General features: G+C 42.9%; 1 protein-coding gene across 5 annotated transcripts in view; it reads right to left on the bottom strand.

Moving 5' to 3' along the window:
- Positions 1-473: 473 nt before the first annotated feature.
- Positions 474-19671, bottom strand: part of LOC143963496 (neuronal acetylcholine receptor subunit alpha-5) — a 64620-nt gene continuing 45422 nt past the window's right edge. For 2 of the 5 annotated variants that reach the window (XM_077473134.1, XM_077473136.1), the window contains 6 exons: positions 17833-17996; positions 14011-14055; positions 10670-10779; positions 9027-9858; positions 7324-7400; positions 474-817 (listed from right to left, as the gene is read on the bottom strand). In XM_077473134.1, coding sequence (XP_077329260.1) covers positions 595-817; positions 7324-7400; positions 9027-9858; positions 10670-10779; positions 14011-14055; positions 17833-17996 — 1451 coding nt within the window. In that variant the 3' untranslated portion in view covers positions 474-594. Of the gene's footprint in view, positions 818-7323; positions 7401-9026; positions 9859-10669; positions 10780-14010; positions 14056-17828; positions 17997-19671 lie in introns of all 5 variants that reach the window. The other 3 variants (XM_077473137.1, XM_077473138.1, XM_077473135.1) reach the window with 3 other exon arrangements.

Genomic DNA, 19671 nt, shown 5'->3' with positions numbered 1-19671 from the left:
CCTTTACAACCCCTTTAAGTTAATGTCTAAGTGGAGAATAGATGAGAGTGAGTAATTTGAGTAGTAAATAAAAAAACACTGGCCAGGGCTGACAACACGCCCAGCCAACAAAAATGCTGTGTGTTGTCAGCCCGCAACAGAACTCAGGGGCTGTGTGCATTTCTGCCAGATCAACAGATATTTTTCTGTACTTGCAGGGTATTTTAAAGTATAAAACCTAAGCAAATGTGCATGTATAGCAGAAATGCACTGTACAATGTACTACCGTACGTTTTTATTTTTTTTGCCCTAGCATACTCTTTAACTATCCCCACATTGCTCACATAGTGAAAAGCTATGCTTGAATCTATCACAATCAATATTATCAGTCTGAGCAGCTGTGCTTACTCCACCGAACCTATTGTGGGAGAGTTGCTATTCATCTTTCATGTATAGCTCTACTACAGATGTCACTCAAAAAAACAGCAACACAATTTGTATTAATTTTTATTTATTTAAATTGTAAATATTCAAGCTATTTAAATAAAAAATATTTTCTTTTAAAGCATTCATTTTCAAAATAGTCAGTACAGCAGCAAATATATGAGCTATGCATTAAATATTTAAGCTCGTTTTTTTTTTAAAGAAATATACAGGAAAAAGTTCATGTAGGTCTGTCTCCATACATGTTCCCAATATGTATTGGCACAATAATGTTCGCCCACTTGTGTATGACTGGGATAAATAGAAATATGGAGCCAAGGACTGAAACCAGAAGAAATGTCCATAAAAACACGCGGTCCAATACTTGAGCCACAAATTTCCAATCTTCAACAACCTGGAAAATGAAATATTATTTTTTATGTATGAGAATTTGTATGTATGCATTAAACTTTAAAAAAAATACAAATGAATAAAGTGTCTTGCCTACTTTGCCTTTCTAATTTCTTTGATCAGAAGCACACAGCAGCTGTAAAGAATTCAATGTAGAGGACAAGAAGTGGAGATTAAACTGGTTCTAAAGCCTTAAAGTGTTTGTTAACCTAAAATAAAAAATAAAAAATGGATCCTGTTCCTGTACAGTGCTTGTGCTGTGTAATTTGCCCCCCCTGTAAGGCTGGGTTCACACCTATGCAAATTAGATGTGGTTTCTTCGCATTCCAATTCGCATAGCAGGAGAATCTAACTGGCTCCCTGTGGAGCTGGTTCACATATCTCTGTTGCGGCTACAGAGCGCGCACTGCGCACTGTGCGTCTTTGGCTCAGTTTCAGGGCCAAATTCAGGCATAGAATCGGCCCTGATTCGTCCCTGAAATGGGGAACAGGGACGCACGGTGCTCCTGTGCGATCCGCATTGGGTTACAGTGTGAACCCAGCCTAACACCTAAAAAACCTGGCTGATCCTGCCTGGCTATACCCTCCACTCTGTAAACTGACCATGGTGTATCACTTATATGCCTCTGTCATCCGCAGCTCTCCTGTCTCTCCTGTCCTCCTCTACCCCTCCCTCCCTACCTGTCGGTTCCTGTGTCAGGGACCGCCCCTTCCCCCCTGCTGCTGAAATAACATTTCATAGTTTATACCAGGGGTAGGCAACCTGGGGCCCTCCAGCCTCCAGCTGTTACAGAGCTACAAGTCCCATCATGCCTCTAGGAATAATTATAACTGCCAGTCTTGCAATGCCTCATGGGAAATGTAGTTCCACAACAGCTGGAGGGCCCCAGGTTGCCTACCCCTGGTTTATACTATCCTCCTTGTCTCCAAAGGATATGTCCCCCTGTGTGTGTGTTTTATTAAAATAAGCTGTCCTTTACTTTACCTCAGAGCGCCTATCGCCACTCACGTGACCCACCATCTCTCTCCTCCTCTCCCCCCCTCCCTAGACTGACGTGAACGGGGGGAATCCCGGCACCGCCCGCTGCATCTGTTAGACGGGGTGAGGTGAGGGTCAGAGGGTCACATAAATGCAGATCTTCACTCTGAGATAAGGTAAAGAACGGCTTATTTTAATAAAACACACACACAGGAGGGCATATCCTTAGGAGACAAGGAGGATTGTATAAACTATTAAATGTGGGTAAACAACCACTTTAAGGCTTTTTACTTTAATGCATTCTATGCATTATGGTGAAAAATCTTCTGTGCTGCAGAATCCTCCCCAGCCCGCCTTATTCTTACCTGAGCTTGATCTGATCCAGCGATGTGCACAAGAGCAGCATCTCTCACTGCTGTCCCCTCCTCCATGGGCAGATTGATATTTGCTGCTGTCAAATGCTTTACCGAGTGAGCGGGAGGCAGGGCTGAGCTGCCTTCTCTGGGTCAATAGACACAGACAGGGTGGCTCAGGAGTGGCTTTCTATTGGGGCACGTACAGAAAAGGAGGAGCCTGGAGCACTGATGGGGGCCCCCAGAAGAAGTGTATGGGGGCTGTTCTGGGGGTGAGTTGGACAAATATACACCATCATAGCACAAGAACAAAAAACACATTTTGACATTATGTCATCTAGAAGAAAGAAGCATTTTCCATCAATATAGAAAGGAGTTCATTAGGCCTGTTTCACACGGGCTTCAGCTTGTACAAGAGCAGTGTGAACAGCAAGCATTGACAAAGCATTTGTAGAGTTTACAGCAAGCTGTTTAAAGCTTTTAACCACTTCAGCCTCGGAAGATTTGGCTGCTCAATGACCAGGCTATTTTTTGCGATACGTCACTGTGTCGCTTTAACTGACAATTGCACGGTCCTGCGACACTGTACCCAAACAAAATTGATGTCCTTTTTTACCCACAAATAGAGCTTTTATTTGATGGTTTTTGATCACCACTGTGGTTTTTATTTTTTGCACTATAAACAAAAGAAGAGCGACAATTTTTTTTAAAAAAAATAACACAATATAACTTTTTGCTATAATAAATATCCCATATTTTTTGAAAAAAAAATGTTTTTCCTCAGTTTAGGCCGATATGTAGTCTTCTACATATTTTTGGTTAAAAAAAAAATGCAATAAGCATATATTTATTTGTTTTTGCGCAAGTTATAGCGTCTACAAAATAGGAGATTTATGGCATTTTTATTATTATTATTTTTTTACTAGTAATGGTGGCAATCTGCCTTTATCAGGACTGCGATATTGCGGCAGACAAATTGGACACTTTTGACACATTTTTGGAAACATTGACAGTTATACAGCGATCAGTGCTGTAAAAATGCACTGATTACTGTATAAATGTCACTGGCAGGGAAGGGGTTAACACTAGGGAGCAATCAAGGGGTTAACTGTGTTCCCTCACTGACTGTGTTTTAATGGTAGGGGGAGGGGACCGTCTAGGACAGTGATGGCGAACCTTGGCACCCCAGATGTTTTGAAACTACATTTCCCATGATGCTCATGCACTCTGCAGTGTAGTTGAGCATCATGGGAAATGTAGTTCCAAAACATCTGGGGTGCCAAGGTTCGCCATCACTGGTCTAGGAGAATAGAGAGATTGGTGTTCATACTGAGTATGAACACACGATCTGTGTCTACTCCCCTGGAAGAACCAGAATTTGTGTGTTTACACACACAGATCCCGGTTCTCACTCTGTCATGAGCATCGACTCCCCTAGTGGCCAAACGGAAAAGCGTCGTAAGGTAACGTCAATTTGACCAGCGGCAGCTGGTCCGGAAGTGGTTAATGTACTATTCAACTCCAATTTGTAAATGTTGAACACAGATCCTAATGGGAGTGCTGACTGGCCCTTTAAACAAGCTACTAGCAGGCTTCAGCACTTATTGAAGCTTGTTAAAAGCCTGCTGTGACCTGCTAGAAGCTTGTTTAAAATGGCAATCTTAGGACCTGTGTTCAACATTTACAAACTGGAATTGAATGGTACATTAACCACTTCCGGACCAGCCACCGCAGTTTTACTGGTACAAGCTTCAACAAAGATTGGTGAAAGCTCTACAAATGCTTTGTCAACGTTTTCTGGTCACTGCTCCTTATAAGCAAAAGCAAAATGTACAGCTTGTTTGGCCTTCCTCTGGAATTGTGAGTAGATAAACTTGGTAGACATCTGTGTTGTGTCAGCCTTGTTAACTATGTACCGTATATACTCGAGTATAAGCCGAGATTTTCAGCCTCTTTTTTGAGGCTGAAAGTGCCCCCTCGGCTTATACTCGAGTCGCCGCTGTCTGACTGCTCGATCAGCGTATCGAGCAGACAGACGGCGGACATTAATTTTCAAAAGCCGCGCCTCCTTCTCCGCCTCCGCCTGTGATAGGCGGAACACTGAATTTCCCAGCAGTCAGTGTTCCGCCTATCACGGACATCCGCTCATTCTCATACTACGGACGAGTATGAGAGGATGTCCGTGATAGGCGGAACACAGGCTGCTGGGAAATTGAGTGTTCCGCCTATCACAGGCGGAGGCGGAATTTTGAATTGTAGAATGGCCGCCGAGAAGAGCGGCGATCCATCGGCACGGGACGGAGGAGGCACGGGACGGAGGAGGCACGGCACGGGACGGAGGAGACACGGGACGGAGGAGGCACGGCACGGGACGGAGGAGGCACGGGACGGAGGAGGCACGGCACGGGACGGAGGAGGCTCGGGACGACGGCGGCTCGGGACGGAGGCTTGGGACACAGGTAGGCTGGACACACACACAAGGCTGCACGGACACACACACACACACACACACACACACACACACACACACACACACACACACACAGGGATGGATGGATGGATGGATACACACACACACACACACACACACACACACACACACACAGGGATGGATGGATGGATGGATGGATGGATACACACACACACACACACACACACACACACAGGGATGGATGGATGGATGGATGGATACACACACACACACACACACACACACACACACACACACACAGGGATGGATGGATGGATGGATACACACACAGGGATGGATGGATGGATGGACACACACACAGGGATGGATGGACGGACACACACACAGGGATGGACGGACACACAGGGATGGACAGCCATGTCTCACCCTCGGCTTATACACGAGTCAATAAGTTTTCCAGTTTTTTGGGGGTAAATTGGGGGCCTCGGCTTATACTCGGGTCGGCCTATACTCGAGTATATACGGTACCTTTAATTATCCCATAAAGTATACAGCAAACTAAGCTAACTGAACTAAGTTTACTAAGCTAAGGCTGGCCGTATATGGATCTTTTTTTTTTTTTTTAACAGGTGGCAGGATGATCAGAAAAAAAAAAGAATGGATTCCCCCATTCACACAAGAGAAATGGAAGAGGGAATTCTCCCTGCTGTACTATTGTATTCTGACAGTGGAGAACCCCCCACTGTCAGAATACACTGATCAGTGCTGCAGCCTATTGAAATATTTTCCAGACTTTCCATTCAAGAGAAGCCGATTATTAGAGCGGGAACGGCCATAGATGGATCAAAATTTGTCTGGTCCTTGCTGATTTTCAATCCATCTGTGGCCTTATTAGTGAACAATCTCAAAGCCATTAGTAAATTGAACCTATCTGTAATGGTCCTCAATGCACACTTGTTAAAGAAACTACACTACACTAATTGAAGAAAGTACACCGTTAAATTTTGATGTAGACTGGAGTGTTGCATTAACCCTCAGGTATAGACTCAACCAATGCACCCTAAGCAAGGGCAGAGGATCAGTATTTGGAACATGGTCCTGCCCCTGCTCTGGAGACCACTCCTTTTTTGGAATAGCTTTCTGTTCACAACACATTTTCTGCTCTCTTGCTTTTTCATTTGTGACAAAGGTACCATAGAGACACTCAATTTATAAAAAGTCTATGTGGTTCTTGTAACCTAACTAAAGAAAAGTGGAGGATCAACATTACAGATCAGGATATGTGTACCATTGGTGTAAGGAGTTGGAGATAATTATGAATATGATCAGAGACCTGCACTGCAGAACTTTATCTAGTCTAGGCCCTAGTCTATCTAGTCTAGGCCCAGCTGCAGTTACAATGAGGGATCTAATAATCATGAATTCATTTAGCACCTCATCTACAGTTATATATGCTAATTTTATTGGTATTGGGCTGAGCTTTCATGGTATGGACTTTAACCATTTTTGCTTAACCACTTTATTACCACTGTTTAACAATGGTTATGTGGCCTACAGTTATTTGTCCAGTGCTGTTTATAAATGGTACTGCAGTGCCCTGCAAAAGTATTCACCCCCTTGGCATTTTATTGTGTTTCGTTGCCTCACAACCTGGAAATAACATGGATTGTTTGAGGATTTGTATCATTTAATTTACAGAACATGCCCACAACTTTGAAGATGTTTTTTTTTATTGTGAAACAAACAACAAATAGGACAAAATAACAGAAAAAGTCAATGTGCATAACTATTCAACCCCCTAATGTCAATACTTTGTAGAGCTAACTTTTGTGGCTATCACAGCACCAAGTTGCTTTGTATAAGTCTCTATGAGCTTGCAACATCTTACCACTGGGATATGCACCCATTCCTCCTTACAACACGGCTCCAACTCCTTCAAGTTGGATGGCTTGCTCTTGTGAACAGCAATCATTAAGTCTGACCACAGATTTTCTGTTAGATTGAGGTCTGGGGTTTGACTAGGCCATTCCAACACATTTACATGTTTACCCTTAAACTACTCAAGTGTTGCTTTAGCCATGTGTTTGGGGTCATTGTCCTGCTGCATCCTAGGCTCAATTTACACACAGAGTGGTACAGATTTTGCTCAAGAATATCCCTGTATTTAGCACCATCCATCTTTCCCTCAACTCTGACCACTTTCCCACTGCTGAAAAACATCCCCACAGTATGATGCTGCCACCACCATGTTTCGCTGTGGGGATGGTGTTCTTTGCGTGATGTGATATGTTGGGTTTGCGCCAAAGCATTTTTTTAATGCCCAAAAAGTTAAATTTTAGTCTCAACAGACCAGAGCTTCCTCCATACATTTTGGGAGTTTACCACATGCCTTTTTGCTAACTCAAAACGTGCCATTTTGTTTTTTGCTGAAAGTAATGGCTTTCTTATGGCCACTCTGCCATAAAGCCCAACTCTGTGGAACATATGGCTTATTGTCGTCCTATGTACAGATACCCCAGTCTGCAGCTCCTCCAGGGTTACCTTAGGTCTCTGTGCTACCTCTCTGATTAATGCCCTCCTTGCTTTGTCCACGAGTGTGTGGCCATCTCTTGGCAGGTTTGCTGTTGTACCATGTTCTTTCCATTTGGTTATGATAGATTTGATGGTGCTCCTAGGGGTCATCAAAGATTTGGATATTTTTTATAACCTAACCCTGACTTGTACTTCTCAGCAACTTTGTCCCTTACTTGTTTGGAGTTCCTTGGTCTTCATGGTGGTTTTTTGTTAGTGGTGCCTCTTGCTTAGGTGTTGCAGCCTCTGTAGACTTTCAGAAAGGTGTATATATGTAATGACAGATCATGTGACACTTAGATTGCACACAGGTGGACATAATTTGACTAATTATGTGACTTATGAAAGTAATTAGTTGCACCAGAGCTTTTTATGGGCTTCATAACAAAGGGGGTGAATACATAAGCACATACCAATTATCCATTTTTTATTTCTGAAAAATAGTTTTATATATATAAATATATATTTCAAATTTTACTTCACCAACTTAGGCTATTGTGTTCTGATCCATCACATATAATTCAGATCAAAAAAACATTCAACTAAAGGCTGTAATGTAACAAAATAGGTAAAAAGCCAAGGGGTGTGAATACTTTTGGCTCACATAGCTTAAAATTGTTTATTAAAAGTCAAACATAAAAAACAAGTCAATCCATGAATTCACAAGAGATGGTGTCAATCTAGATAAAAATGCCTGTATATTCGCCCAGCTGACCGCTGTGTTTAAGCGGCGGCCCCATGTGTGGGATGACGTAATGTGCTTAAGCCATGCCCTGTTTAGTCTTCTAGACATTGTCAGGAGGACTGTAATCACGGACCTCCCTTTCTCATAATTATACACTCATTACCCTTACAGTGCTCCTGGCAATGTCTAAAGCATGAAAAGTGTAGAGCGTAGGAAAAGTATAGGGCGTAGGGACCCATTCATAGAAAAGTCTTCCAGGATAAACCTAACCAGTCTTAAAAATGCTCCCCCCAGAAAGATGTACAGTATAAGCTTACCTACTTTTAGCCCAGTCCAGCCCAGCCATGTAATCCATCTCCCCTGTATCAGACAGCAATGGCTACAGGGGAGAGGAGGGAGCACCGACAACATATGGGCTATAGTAAGTCTATGGATGACAGCACCGCTCCCAGACTTTACCAGCTGTTGCCAAGCACTCTCTCTACTTCTCTGCAGCTGCCACTGGTTGACACAGGGGATCACTTGACCAGACCAGAACCTGCTGAAAATAGGTAAGTATATACAGTACATCTTTCTCCCACAGGTTAGTAAACATAGGTGTTAGTAGAGGGGAGCTAGCATTTTTAAGACTGATTAGGTTTAGCACAGAATTCTAGATTAAGTGGCAATCAATGTTTGTACAAAACTACCTTTATGATCAGAGTAGAGATATTGTGGAGAAAAAAAGCTCTACGCAATGTTAAAGTCAGATGATAAATGGGGGAACACTTCCAGTTATTCATCTGTATAACTGATTGGACAATCAAGGAGCAGTGGTACACTGATGAGTTCATTTCATTGCTTTCTCCTTCTGTAAGCATGTGTGTATATTTATATTGACAGCACACTGGAAAGTGCAGCTCTAACTCTACCACTTCAGTATGAGCCCTGCCGGGCAGAGAATTACGGGGTGTTTTCTTTTTATATATGCCACAAAGTTTGTAAAATCAAATGTTTAGTAATAATTTTTCAAAAGAATAATACAATTTTTATCTATGCTTTTAATTTATAGAACATAAACATATCCTGCAATGCTTTAGTATTTCCTTAAAAAAGTAGAAAGAAGGGTTGTATACTGGCTGTTATGCCTTGAGTAACAAGGACACTTGCTGGCAAAGCTCACATTTAATAAATAATAGACTGAAATAATCATACCTCGCGAACTTCATGTTCTTTGACCACATGCCGTGTTATATAACGAATGGAATCCAAAGCTGCCTCTAATGTATTTCTGGAGGTCTCTTGGCCATTGACTATTCCTGTGTCTTCTTTTCGTGTAAAGTACCTGTCTACATGGCTCCTCATACAAAGCAGTTTAGGAAGCTTGTGAAGGAAGATCTTCCTCACCCATGGTGCCATTGCATTGCGTGTTGATGAGGATCGGTTGTGGATATTGATGGCAAAGACTGTTATAACAATTGACAGAGTTACAAATATCATGGTGAACACCAAATATTCTCCAATAAGAGGAATGACTTTGGAAGAAGATGGAATAATTTCTTCAATCACCAGAAGAAACACCGTCAGAGACACAAGTACGGAGGTACACAGTGAAATTTTTTCACCCCCATTGGAAGGGAGGTAAAAAACAAGGATGGTTAGGAAGGAAAGTCCTATACAAGGAATAATAAGAAACAATGTATAAAAAAGGGGCAAGCGTCTTATGATGAAGGAATAGGTAATAAATGGATACCAACAGCATCCATCTGTTCGGTTCCCCCTGTTTCCAGTTGCAGTTACTATTTCCCATTCTCCATTATCAAAGAAGTCTCTTTTGTCTACTTCGTAGTCTTCAAGTGTGATGTCAACTTGTGACCCATCATAAGTCCAGGATCCAAACTTCATGGAACAGTTTTGGAGGTCAAAAGGAAAGAAGGTCACATCAATAATACAAGAACTTTTATAATTAGCTGGTGGTGTCCAGTTTATGGTGCCATCATATTTCACAACAGCTTTTGTAACAGAGCCTTCAAAATGCCCATCAGCACTAGAACAAAAATATTGTTATACATTTTATTTTTGTGATTGGACATGTCCCAGAAGCATCTGAATTATTCACTGTTCAATTTGTTAACTGCTACACAGACATATTATCTTTTTTAGTTAATTTAGGATTTCACAATTAAATTAGATAAAGTGCTGGTTTCAGACATAGATCTAAGACATAGTACAATAAAATGGCTATGCATATTGATTTATTTCCCTATTCTGCTTTAGTCATCTTGAGCCTCTTAATTTAGCAAAAACATTGTGTATTACAGAGAAAAGCTTGTAGGACCTATATATTTAAATAACTGCACAACCTTGCTTACAGGGGACTTACACTTAATTAGCTCTAACTACTTTTATCTCTGAACCAAGAGTAATGCCCCATACACACGGTCGGACATTCCGACAACAAAATCCATCTGGATCTAAAGTTTTCCGACAACAAAATCCGATTGTTTAAATTCCGATCGCATATAGACAATTCCGACACACAAAGTGCCACGCATGCTCAGAATAAATTATGAGATGAAAGCTATTGGCTACTGGCCTCTTTATAATCCAGTTGTACGTGTTGTACGTCACCACGTTCTGAACGATCAGATTTTCCAACAACTTTGTGCAACCGTGTGTATGCAAGACAAGTTTGGGCCAAAATCCATCTGAAAAAAATCAGACGAATTTTCTCGTCGGAATGTCCGACCGTGTGTACGGGGCATAAGACAGCTGTAGCAGACTTGAATGCACAAAAGGAACACTTACACTGCTGACTTTTTCAATAGTTTATTTATAGCAAACATGGAGGCACTTACTTGTCATAGAGAACAATGTCAGGAATCCAGATAGAATCAGATGGCACTCGAATTGATGTTATTCCAGCAAACTCACTAGGAGACCACCTTAGCTTCACATCTACCCATTCCTGAAAAAACAAGATAAGGAAGTAGATATGTAACACCACTGTGAAAACCTTTTAATGTCAGCGAAGTGTAATAACCTCATTGAAAATTTTAAGATTGAAAGCTTTTCAATCTCCTCACTAGTGATTATATGCAAATAAGCTTCTCTGTTACAATAGTTGCCACTTCTACGAAAACCAGTTTAACACAAATGGTAAAATATATGTGCGTAGATTATGATAAACCACTTTATGATATGCCTGAAACACCTAATGGGTTAATGAATATTACAAAAGGTTGCTGTGTAAAGATTGATCTCAGAAGTGACAAGTCTGATGGATGGGGAGGCAGGTATAAAAAATATCTACAGAGAAACGTGTTCAGTATGAATAATGTCACATAAGCAGCCACAGCCCAATCTGTGGTGAGAAAAATCTGCAAGAACATTTAAAATGTACATTAAAAAAAAGCAAGTGAATACATTATTATACAACTGTATCTCAGACAAATCTTGCCCATATATGAAACTTTGTTTTAATTGATAAGTTCAAGATAGATAGATAGATAGATAGATAGATAGATAGACAGACATTTGTATGGTCTTATGTTCAAACACCTTTTTTGCAATCAGTTTTTGAAAACAATCAGAAAAATTATACTGTCGATTTATTGTTTTTGTATTGTATACAGAACTAATGCTGCTGAGGACAAGGAGAAATCAGAAATCTAATCAATGCCCTCTTTAGCTCTTTCAGTAAAAACAACTTTGTAATTGTGCTGAAAAATATAAGGCAGAGCTGTCCAACTGGTTGAGGTAGGAACCAGCAATTATTCAAATAAAGCCTAGTACACACCATTGTTTTTTTTTTTCATTGAACCTAGCGGATTGAACGGAAAAAAACCTGAAAGCTAAGGTCGGAGCCACTTTACTTAGAATCTGATGTTAATACAGCGATCTCCCCCCACTGAGCTATTGTGTTCTGACAAGGGGGTGGCTCCACCCGCCAGAACACTCGGTCAGTGCTCTTAGCCATTGGCTGATCTGGAGCTGGTCAGCCGCTGGTTTTCCTTCATGTACGTCTGACAGAAGCCAGCTTCTGGTGGACCGGCTGCCACACACACGGGCTGAATGTCAACCGCTTTTTTTTTGAACCGGCCGATGTAGCCCGATATTTGGCCTGTGTGTGATAGGCCTTAGGCTGGCCATGCACAAGTCATTTTATTACTATTTTCAACCAGCACGTTGAAGAAAAATAAATTACTCAATTCCCCCATCCGCACACTCGATGTGGATGGAGGAATCCTTCCCACTGAGCTATTGTTTTCTGACAGCAGGGACATCTCCCTGCCTGCCCATAGACTGGAATTTGTCTTGTCCCTGCTAACCTGGCTGAATTTTGTTCCAGGTTTGGCTGGCTTAAAAGAGAAGTTCACTTTAAAAAAAAAAGAAATAAATGCAAATTTTTTGCAGGTAAGAGAAGTGCATTTATTTATTTTTACTTTTTTGAGCATGTAAAGCATCAGGTCTCTTGCAGACCTGTCATTATATCTGTGTTCCTGTAAATCCTGTACACGCAGGCAGATACACTGACAGGAAGAATCAATGAGCTGCCATGGCGCCCCACAGCGCTGTGGTAGTTCATTGAGAACTACAAACTGACATCTGCAAAGGATGTCGGTACTTGTAGTTCATTCATACACACAATACGGTGACTGCATGATGTGGCCATGTGGGCAGAGCCCCGCACAGCCACGCTGATTTAAAAAAATTGACAGCTAGTACAGGGAACTTCTCCTCGTACTGCGGGGTGGATCGGGAAGCTGCTGCCTCATTGGGAACATGTTACATGTTCCACTCTAAAAAAAGGGTAGCACATGTAACATGCTCCCAAAGGTGCACTTATCCTTTAAGCAACCACTAAACACCAATGGGTATTGTACCCAGTAAATGGCAGTAAAGTGCAGAGGGGCGGTCATTATTAATCTACTCACACCAATGAAGGGGTTGAGGTTATTTTTGCACTCACTGATGTCAGTAAAGGGGTAGGGGCTCAATTTTGCTGTCCCTAACAACAGTATAGGGACACCAATCAATACAGTTGGAATAAGGAGAATAAAATAGGTACCCTTTGTCCGGAAAATGACTTTCCAATGAAGGAAGTCTGATAACTCAATGTAAGCAAAAGGCTTACCTTAGCCAGCTGATTATCAGATATTCCCAAATCATCTAAAATTTCTCATTTGGGATTCTCATGGACCCATTAATATATTTACATAACCCCTTCATGTGAACATAACACAAATATGTGGCCTTTGAATTGAGTCACCCATGCTTCACCCCAGTACCATTGTTTAGAGGCGACCCTTGGCTTTCTTGTGATAACAACTAATGCGGATAAGCTGGCGCTTGGCTATTGTCCCAAGCGGCGGGATGGACTCCCCCTCCTCCCACCGCCTTCTGCGGCTTGTCTAGGCTCTCCCGTCTCACTGGGAGGCCCAAGTGACTAGCCGGCACGTCCGCCAGAATCAGCTTTGATCACGTCTCGGATCTAGTAACCTGGAAGCAATGTCATAACAAGGGCGGGGCCACCTGCTGACATAACTGGATGACCCCATCCCCCTCTGATGTCAGAAGGGTACGGGGTCACTCAATTACGTCACCCCATGCCTTTAATTCTGTACGGCCGCCATGTAAGCAAAAGCCTTAGCCCTTGTACACACGGTCGGACATTCCGACGGAAAATGTCCGATCAGACCGCGTTGTCGGATAATCTGACCGTGTGTGGGCTCCATTGGACTGTTTCAGTCTGAATATCCGACCAACAAAGTTTTAGAGCAGGGCTATAAAATTTTCCGACAACATGATCCGATCGGACTTTGTCCGATCAATTGTAGAGAATACCGATCTGAAAAAGTGCCACGCATGCTCAGATCAAATTCCTAGACCAAATCTATTGGCTACTAGCCTGAACGTAGTCCCGTTGTAATGAAATAACGTCACCAAGTTCTGAAAGATCGGATTTTCCGACAACTTGTCTGACCGCGTGTATGCAACAGTTTCGGACAAAATCCGTCAGACAAAATCCAACGGATTTGGTTGTCAGAATGTCCGACTATGTGTACAAGGGCTTATATGTGTGGGGCGTGGACTTAGCCCCTGAACCATGATTTGAGAATACAAAGTAATACCAAGTAAATAAAAGTTGCTACTATTAAAAAAGCACTCACTTAAAACATACAAGATGAGTACATACCTGTTTTAGCCAGACATTAGTGGTCATTAGCTGATTTTTTTCATCCTGCAACAGATCAGAAATATTTTATATTAATATATAAATATATATATATGTAGCGGTCACTACCTAAAGCTAGGTGATCTAGAAATGTTTTAGTGACAGAAATGCAACTTCAGTCAAATTTAGCCAGGCCTGTGACTTTAGGCAGGCCTGGTTGTTTTGATCTGGGGAATGGGAGTTTCAGTGTAGTGGGGGGTTGTCAGAGAATCACCAGACTTCAACGTCGACATTTTCCCGTGCACCTGCGGGGAAGACTGGCGCAACGGCGCACACGGGTGCGTGATGCTGCGGGTTTGTGCATTAGGGTGCACAAATTACCGGGTCCGTGTGCTCACAGTTCCACGGCCTGGCGCACGAATATGCGCGATACAATACAAAGTCGTGTGCGCACGGCTATACGCATCACCTGATTGGCCTGACAGGCCTATAAAAGGTATCAATGTGCTCTGTGTCTTTGCTGGTTTGTCTTGCAGCTCCAGTGTTCCTGTGTTCCTGTGCCTTGTTTCCTGAGCCTTCCCATTGTGACCCGGATCGTACTTGACTACTCTCTTGGACCTCTCCTGTGATTGACCCCTGGTTTGCTTCCTGGATTTCCCTCTCTCCGTTGTTCCTGTGTTTGACTCTCGGCCTGCCTCCTGGACTTGTCTCTGCCTATTCCCTGAGTTGTGACGCCTGGATCTACGGACTGACCTATGTGTATGACCTGGCTTGCTCTTGGACTTTGATCTAATCTTCCTGGTGTTTGACCCTCGGCATCCTGCTGTTCCTTACTCCAGGTGTTTGAACCCCTGCCAGGAGTTCCCGTCTAACAAATTCCAAGACCATCTGCACGGGCATCTCTTCCTTCAGAAGACCTTCTGCATACAAGCCACCTGCTGGCAACCCATGCCCCTCCATGCCCTGTACCCACTGTTCCATCTTCAGTGGTACTGTGCACCCAGCTGCAAGGGAACCCGCTCTCAGCACTTCGGGTCTGGTGAGTACCTGACAGGAGTGTGGCCACCTGTGCTCTGGCTCAAAGATGCCTCCCTATGCTTCCAGTGGAATTGTTCTGGAAGAGGGGTAGGACTTGAGATCTGAGTGGCTGGCAGCTCTGACCAATCATTAATTTGCTTTGGCAGGGGAAGGCCTCCCATATAAGCTGGGGTCACATGCTCCCAGGGAGGAGTCTGGCAGGAGAGGAAGACAGCATGGAGTAGCTGGTGCAGCCTAGGAGCAAAGTGTAAGAAGATGACTGGGTGATTGACTTTCTGTGAGTGAAACATGGACTATTGATCGGGAGGACAAGTGAGTGGAAGCCCAGGGAAACTAATGGAGGAAATTATGGAGCTACATACTGTGAATCTATGGACCACAGTATAAATTACTTCCAAAGACTAAGGGATGTTGGCACGTGAGTCATGGAAATAGGCAGTGATGGCCTGTGGCTCTGAGTTCAACACCCAAGGAAATATTATCAGTCAGGCAGGAGGGAAATGTTGAGAGTAATGCCCTTTTTTTTAACTTGGGAGTGGTGAACAAACGGAAGTAGCGGTCAACTGGCAGAGGTAGATCAGCAAGTATGACTGGAGGGGACACAGAATTGTTCTAAAGGAAAAGTTTTACGGGTGAAGGGTTATTCAGAGTGACTCTTTATTATCCGGCCTGTCTATCCTCAGGGATAATTCTACCAAAGTCTATCTGTAAAGAGTTATTCAGATCAATTGTCCTGCCAAAAAGTAGTGGGAAAAACTGAGTACCGCTAGCCCCCCCCCCCCCCCTCCTTCCATGAGGAAATTATATTTCTGAGGATGTTCTGTAAACCAATTGTGTACAGGCCTGAAGGTTTCCATATTGTACTGAATTTTACAGAATATTACAGTGGCTGCAGATTGAAAAGGAAGGTAATTTTTATTAACATTAAATTACAATATGGCCTGTGTAGCAATTGTATATGCTATATTTTTTAATTGCTATTTTTATTTTTCACAAAATTAGAGTTATCCTTTAAATCAAATCAGCTTTACAAAGAGAGCTCTTTAACCTTTTGAGATCCGCGCTATAGCCGGCGGCTACAGCACGGACCTCCTTTGCCGGGACTACGTCTATTGACGTTGTCCTGTGCACGAGCGGCGTGCTCTGTGATCGGCGAGTCAATGAGACTCGCCTGATCACTGATCCGAGCAAGGGGTCGGTCCCGACCCCTTACCACGTGATCAGCTGTCAGCCAATGACAGCTGATCATGTGACAAAACAGAGCCGGTAATCGGCTACTTTTCCTCCTCGCGCTGACAGCGCGAGGAGAGAAAAAAAAGCCGATCACGGCCAGTGTATCAGTGCCCACCTACCCCCTGCCAGTAACCCCCAGAGCATAAATAAAGTGCCACCCAGCAGTGCCACCCATCAGTGCCCATAATGCCACCTAGCAGTGCCATACATCAGTGCCCACAGTGCCATACATCAGTGCCCACAGTGCCATACATCAGTACCCACAGTGCCACCTATCAGTGCCCACAGTGCCACCTATCAGTGCCCACAATCTGCCTCAACAACATTGCTGCATCTCAGTGCCACATATCCGTGCCCATCAGTGTCATCTACCAGTGCCCATCAGTGCCCATCAGTGCTGCCCATCAGTGCCCAGCAGAGCCACCTATCAGAGCCACCTATCAGTGCCACCTATCAGTGCCCATCAGTCCCATCTATCAGTGGTACCTATCAGTGCCCCTTAGTGTCACCCATCCGTGCCACGCATCCGTGCCACCTATCAGTGCCCATCAGTGCCGCCTTATCTGTGCCCATCAGTACTGCCTTATCTGTGCCTATCGGTGACACCTTATCTGTGCCTATTAGTGTCGCCTTAACTGAGCCTATTAGTGCCCACCAGTGCCGCCCATCAGTGCCCACCAGTGCCGCCCATCAGTGCCCACCAGTGCCGCCTCATCAGTGCATTTCAATGAAGGAGAAAAATGACCTGTTTGCAAAATTTTATAACAAACTATTAAACATTTTTTTTTATTTTGCATCCTTTTTTGTTTGTTTAGCAAAAAATAAAACTCCCAGCTATAATTAAATACCACCAAAAGAAAGCTCTATTTGTGGGAAAAAATGATAAAAATTAAATTTGGGTACAGTGTTGTATGGCCGCGCAATTGTCATTCAAAGTGCATTAGCGCTGAAAGCTGAAAATTGGTCTGGGCAGGAGGGGGGTTTAAGTGCCCAGTAAGCAAGTGGTTAATAAAATTAAAGCGGAGGTCCACCCTAAAGTGGAGCTTCCGCTCATTGGAACCCTCCCCCCCTCCAGCGCTACAATTGGCACCTTTCAGGGGGTAGGGGGGTGCAGGTACCTGTACAGTACAGGTATCTGCACCCACTTCCGGCATAGATATCTGCAGAAGGTATGCCCCTTTCTGCAGAATCTATGCCCCTTTCCGCAGGTCCCCCGCTGTCTGCTGGGAAAGACACGGAACCCAGAGACAGCGGGGACAATCCTTATTGCGCAGCGCGACTCGCGCATGCGCAGTAGGGAACCGGGAAATGAAGCTGCAAGGCTCCACTTCCTTATTCCCATACCCAAGATGGCGGCGGCAGCACCCGAGAGACGATCGAGAGATCGGCTTCGGGTGCCGACATCGCGGGCGCGCTGGGCGGGTAAGTGTCATTATTTTAAAAGTCAGCAGCTGCAGTATTTGTAGCTGCTGGCTTTTCAAAAAAAAAAAAACTGCGGACTCCCGCTTTAAGATCGTGAATAAAATATAAACTCTTTTCTGCTTTTATCATAATAAAATGTGTCATACATACTACATCCACAAGTTGAGTTATAGCAAGACCAAACTTCACTTTCACTGTGTCATTCAAGTGTTCGACTGGACGAACCCATTTCTGGTAATCTTGTTGTTGAAATAAATATTTGAATAATCTATCTTCACACTTTGCTATAAAAGACGGTTCGGATATTCCTATTCCTAAAAAAAAAAAAAAAAAAAAAAAAAAAATTATTAATTTAACCACTTGCCTCCCAAGCCAATTCTGACACTTCTCTCATAATCATAATTTTTTATTTTTTTGCAAGAAAACTACTCAGGACCCCCAAACATTATATATATTATTTTAGCAGAGACCATAGGGGAAAAAAATGTTAGTCATTTCAACTTTTTATGCCACACAGGATTTACGCAGCAATTTTTAAAACACAATTGTTTTGGAATAAAACATTTTCTAGAAAAACAAAAAACATACCAAGTAAATAGATATCTATCGCTGTCGCACTTGAAAATTGCGCCAAACTTCGGTACTTAAATCTCTCTCTTACTTACTGTAACGTTCATGGTGATAACTCTCATGTGTGGTCTGAACGTCATTTACATATGCTGGCGCGACCTATGTATGTGTCTGAGTGCGCAGGGACAGATCACTTTAAAAACTTTATTTTTATTTTTTATTGTTTATATTAGTTCCATTTTTTTATTTTTACACTTTCCCTTAAATTTTTTACTTTTTGATCACTTTTATTCCTATTACAAGGAATGTAAACATCCCTTGTAATAGGAATAGGGCATGACAGGTCCTATTTATGGAGAGATCTGGGGTCTATAAGTCCCCAGATCTCACCTCTATGCTGGAAAGCCTGAGATAAAAAAAATGTAAATAAATCGATCTCAGTCTTTCCAACAAAGTAAACAGCAGCATTTACATTTGCAAGAGCCAGCGTTTCCAGCTTTCCAAGGTCATGGATATGGCCCGGGGACCATCTGGTTCTCGGTCAGCTCTATGGTAAACTTCCAGCATCAGTAGGTTCATTTATTGCATGGGAGAGACCGGAGAATAAACGGAGAACGGGAGAAGGGTGTCCCCTCCCGCCGCCTGTAAAAGCAATCAAGCGGCGAAAAAGCCACTATGATTGTTTTTACTGTGCAGGGAATCGTCTGCTGAAAACAAATATTTCTGGATGATGCCTTCAGCTGCAGCCATCATTCAGATATCACCACTTAAAGTCCCCAATGTCATACGATGGCGACCCCTTGAAATGTTCATGTTTGTCATGTTGCATCCAAAAATGTAAATGTTTTTATTAGTATTTTGTGTGATAGCTCAACACAAAGTGGCACATAATTGTGAAGTGGAAGGATAATAATAGATGGTTTTCAGAATCTTTTACAAAATAAACATGTGAAAAGTATGGGATGCATTTGTATTCAGCCCGCCTGATTTAATACTAGAACCACCTTTCACTGCAATTACAGCTGCCAGCCTTTTTGGATATGTCTCTACCAGCTTTGCACATCTAGAGAGTGACATTTTTGCCCATTCTTCTTTGCAAAATTGCTCAAGCTCTGTCAAATTGGATGGAGAGCGTCTGTGAACAGCAATTTTCAAGTCTTGTCACAGATTGTCAACTGGATTTAGATCTGGGCTTTGACTGGGCCATTCTAACACATGAATATGCTTTTATTTAAACCATTCCATTGTAGCTCTGGATGTATGTTTAGGGTTGTTCTGCTGGAAGGTGAACCTCCACCCCAGTCTCAAGTCTTTTGCAGACTAACAGGTTTTTCTTCTAAGATTGCCCAGTATTTAGCTCCATCCATCTTCCCATCAACTCGGACCAGCTTCCCTGTCCCTGCTAAAGAAAAGCATCCC

Source organism: Lithobates pipiens, unplaced genomic scaffold (assembly GCF_037356315.1).
Source record: "Lithobates pipiens isolate NorthernLeopardFrog02 unplaced genomic scaffold, aLitPip1_a1.2 Scaffold_8, whole genome shotgun sequence".
NCBI lineage: Eukaryota > Metazoa > Chordata > Amphibia > Anura > Ranidae > Lithobates > Lithobates pipiens.
Note: the sequence above shows the minus strand (reverse complement) of the source record. Positions and strands in the feature narration are given on the sequence as shown.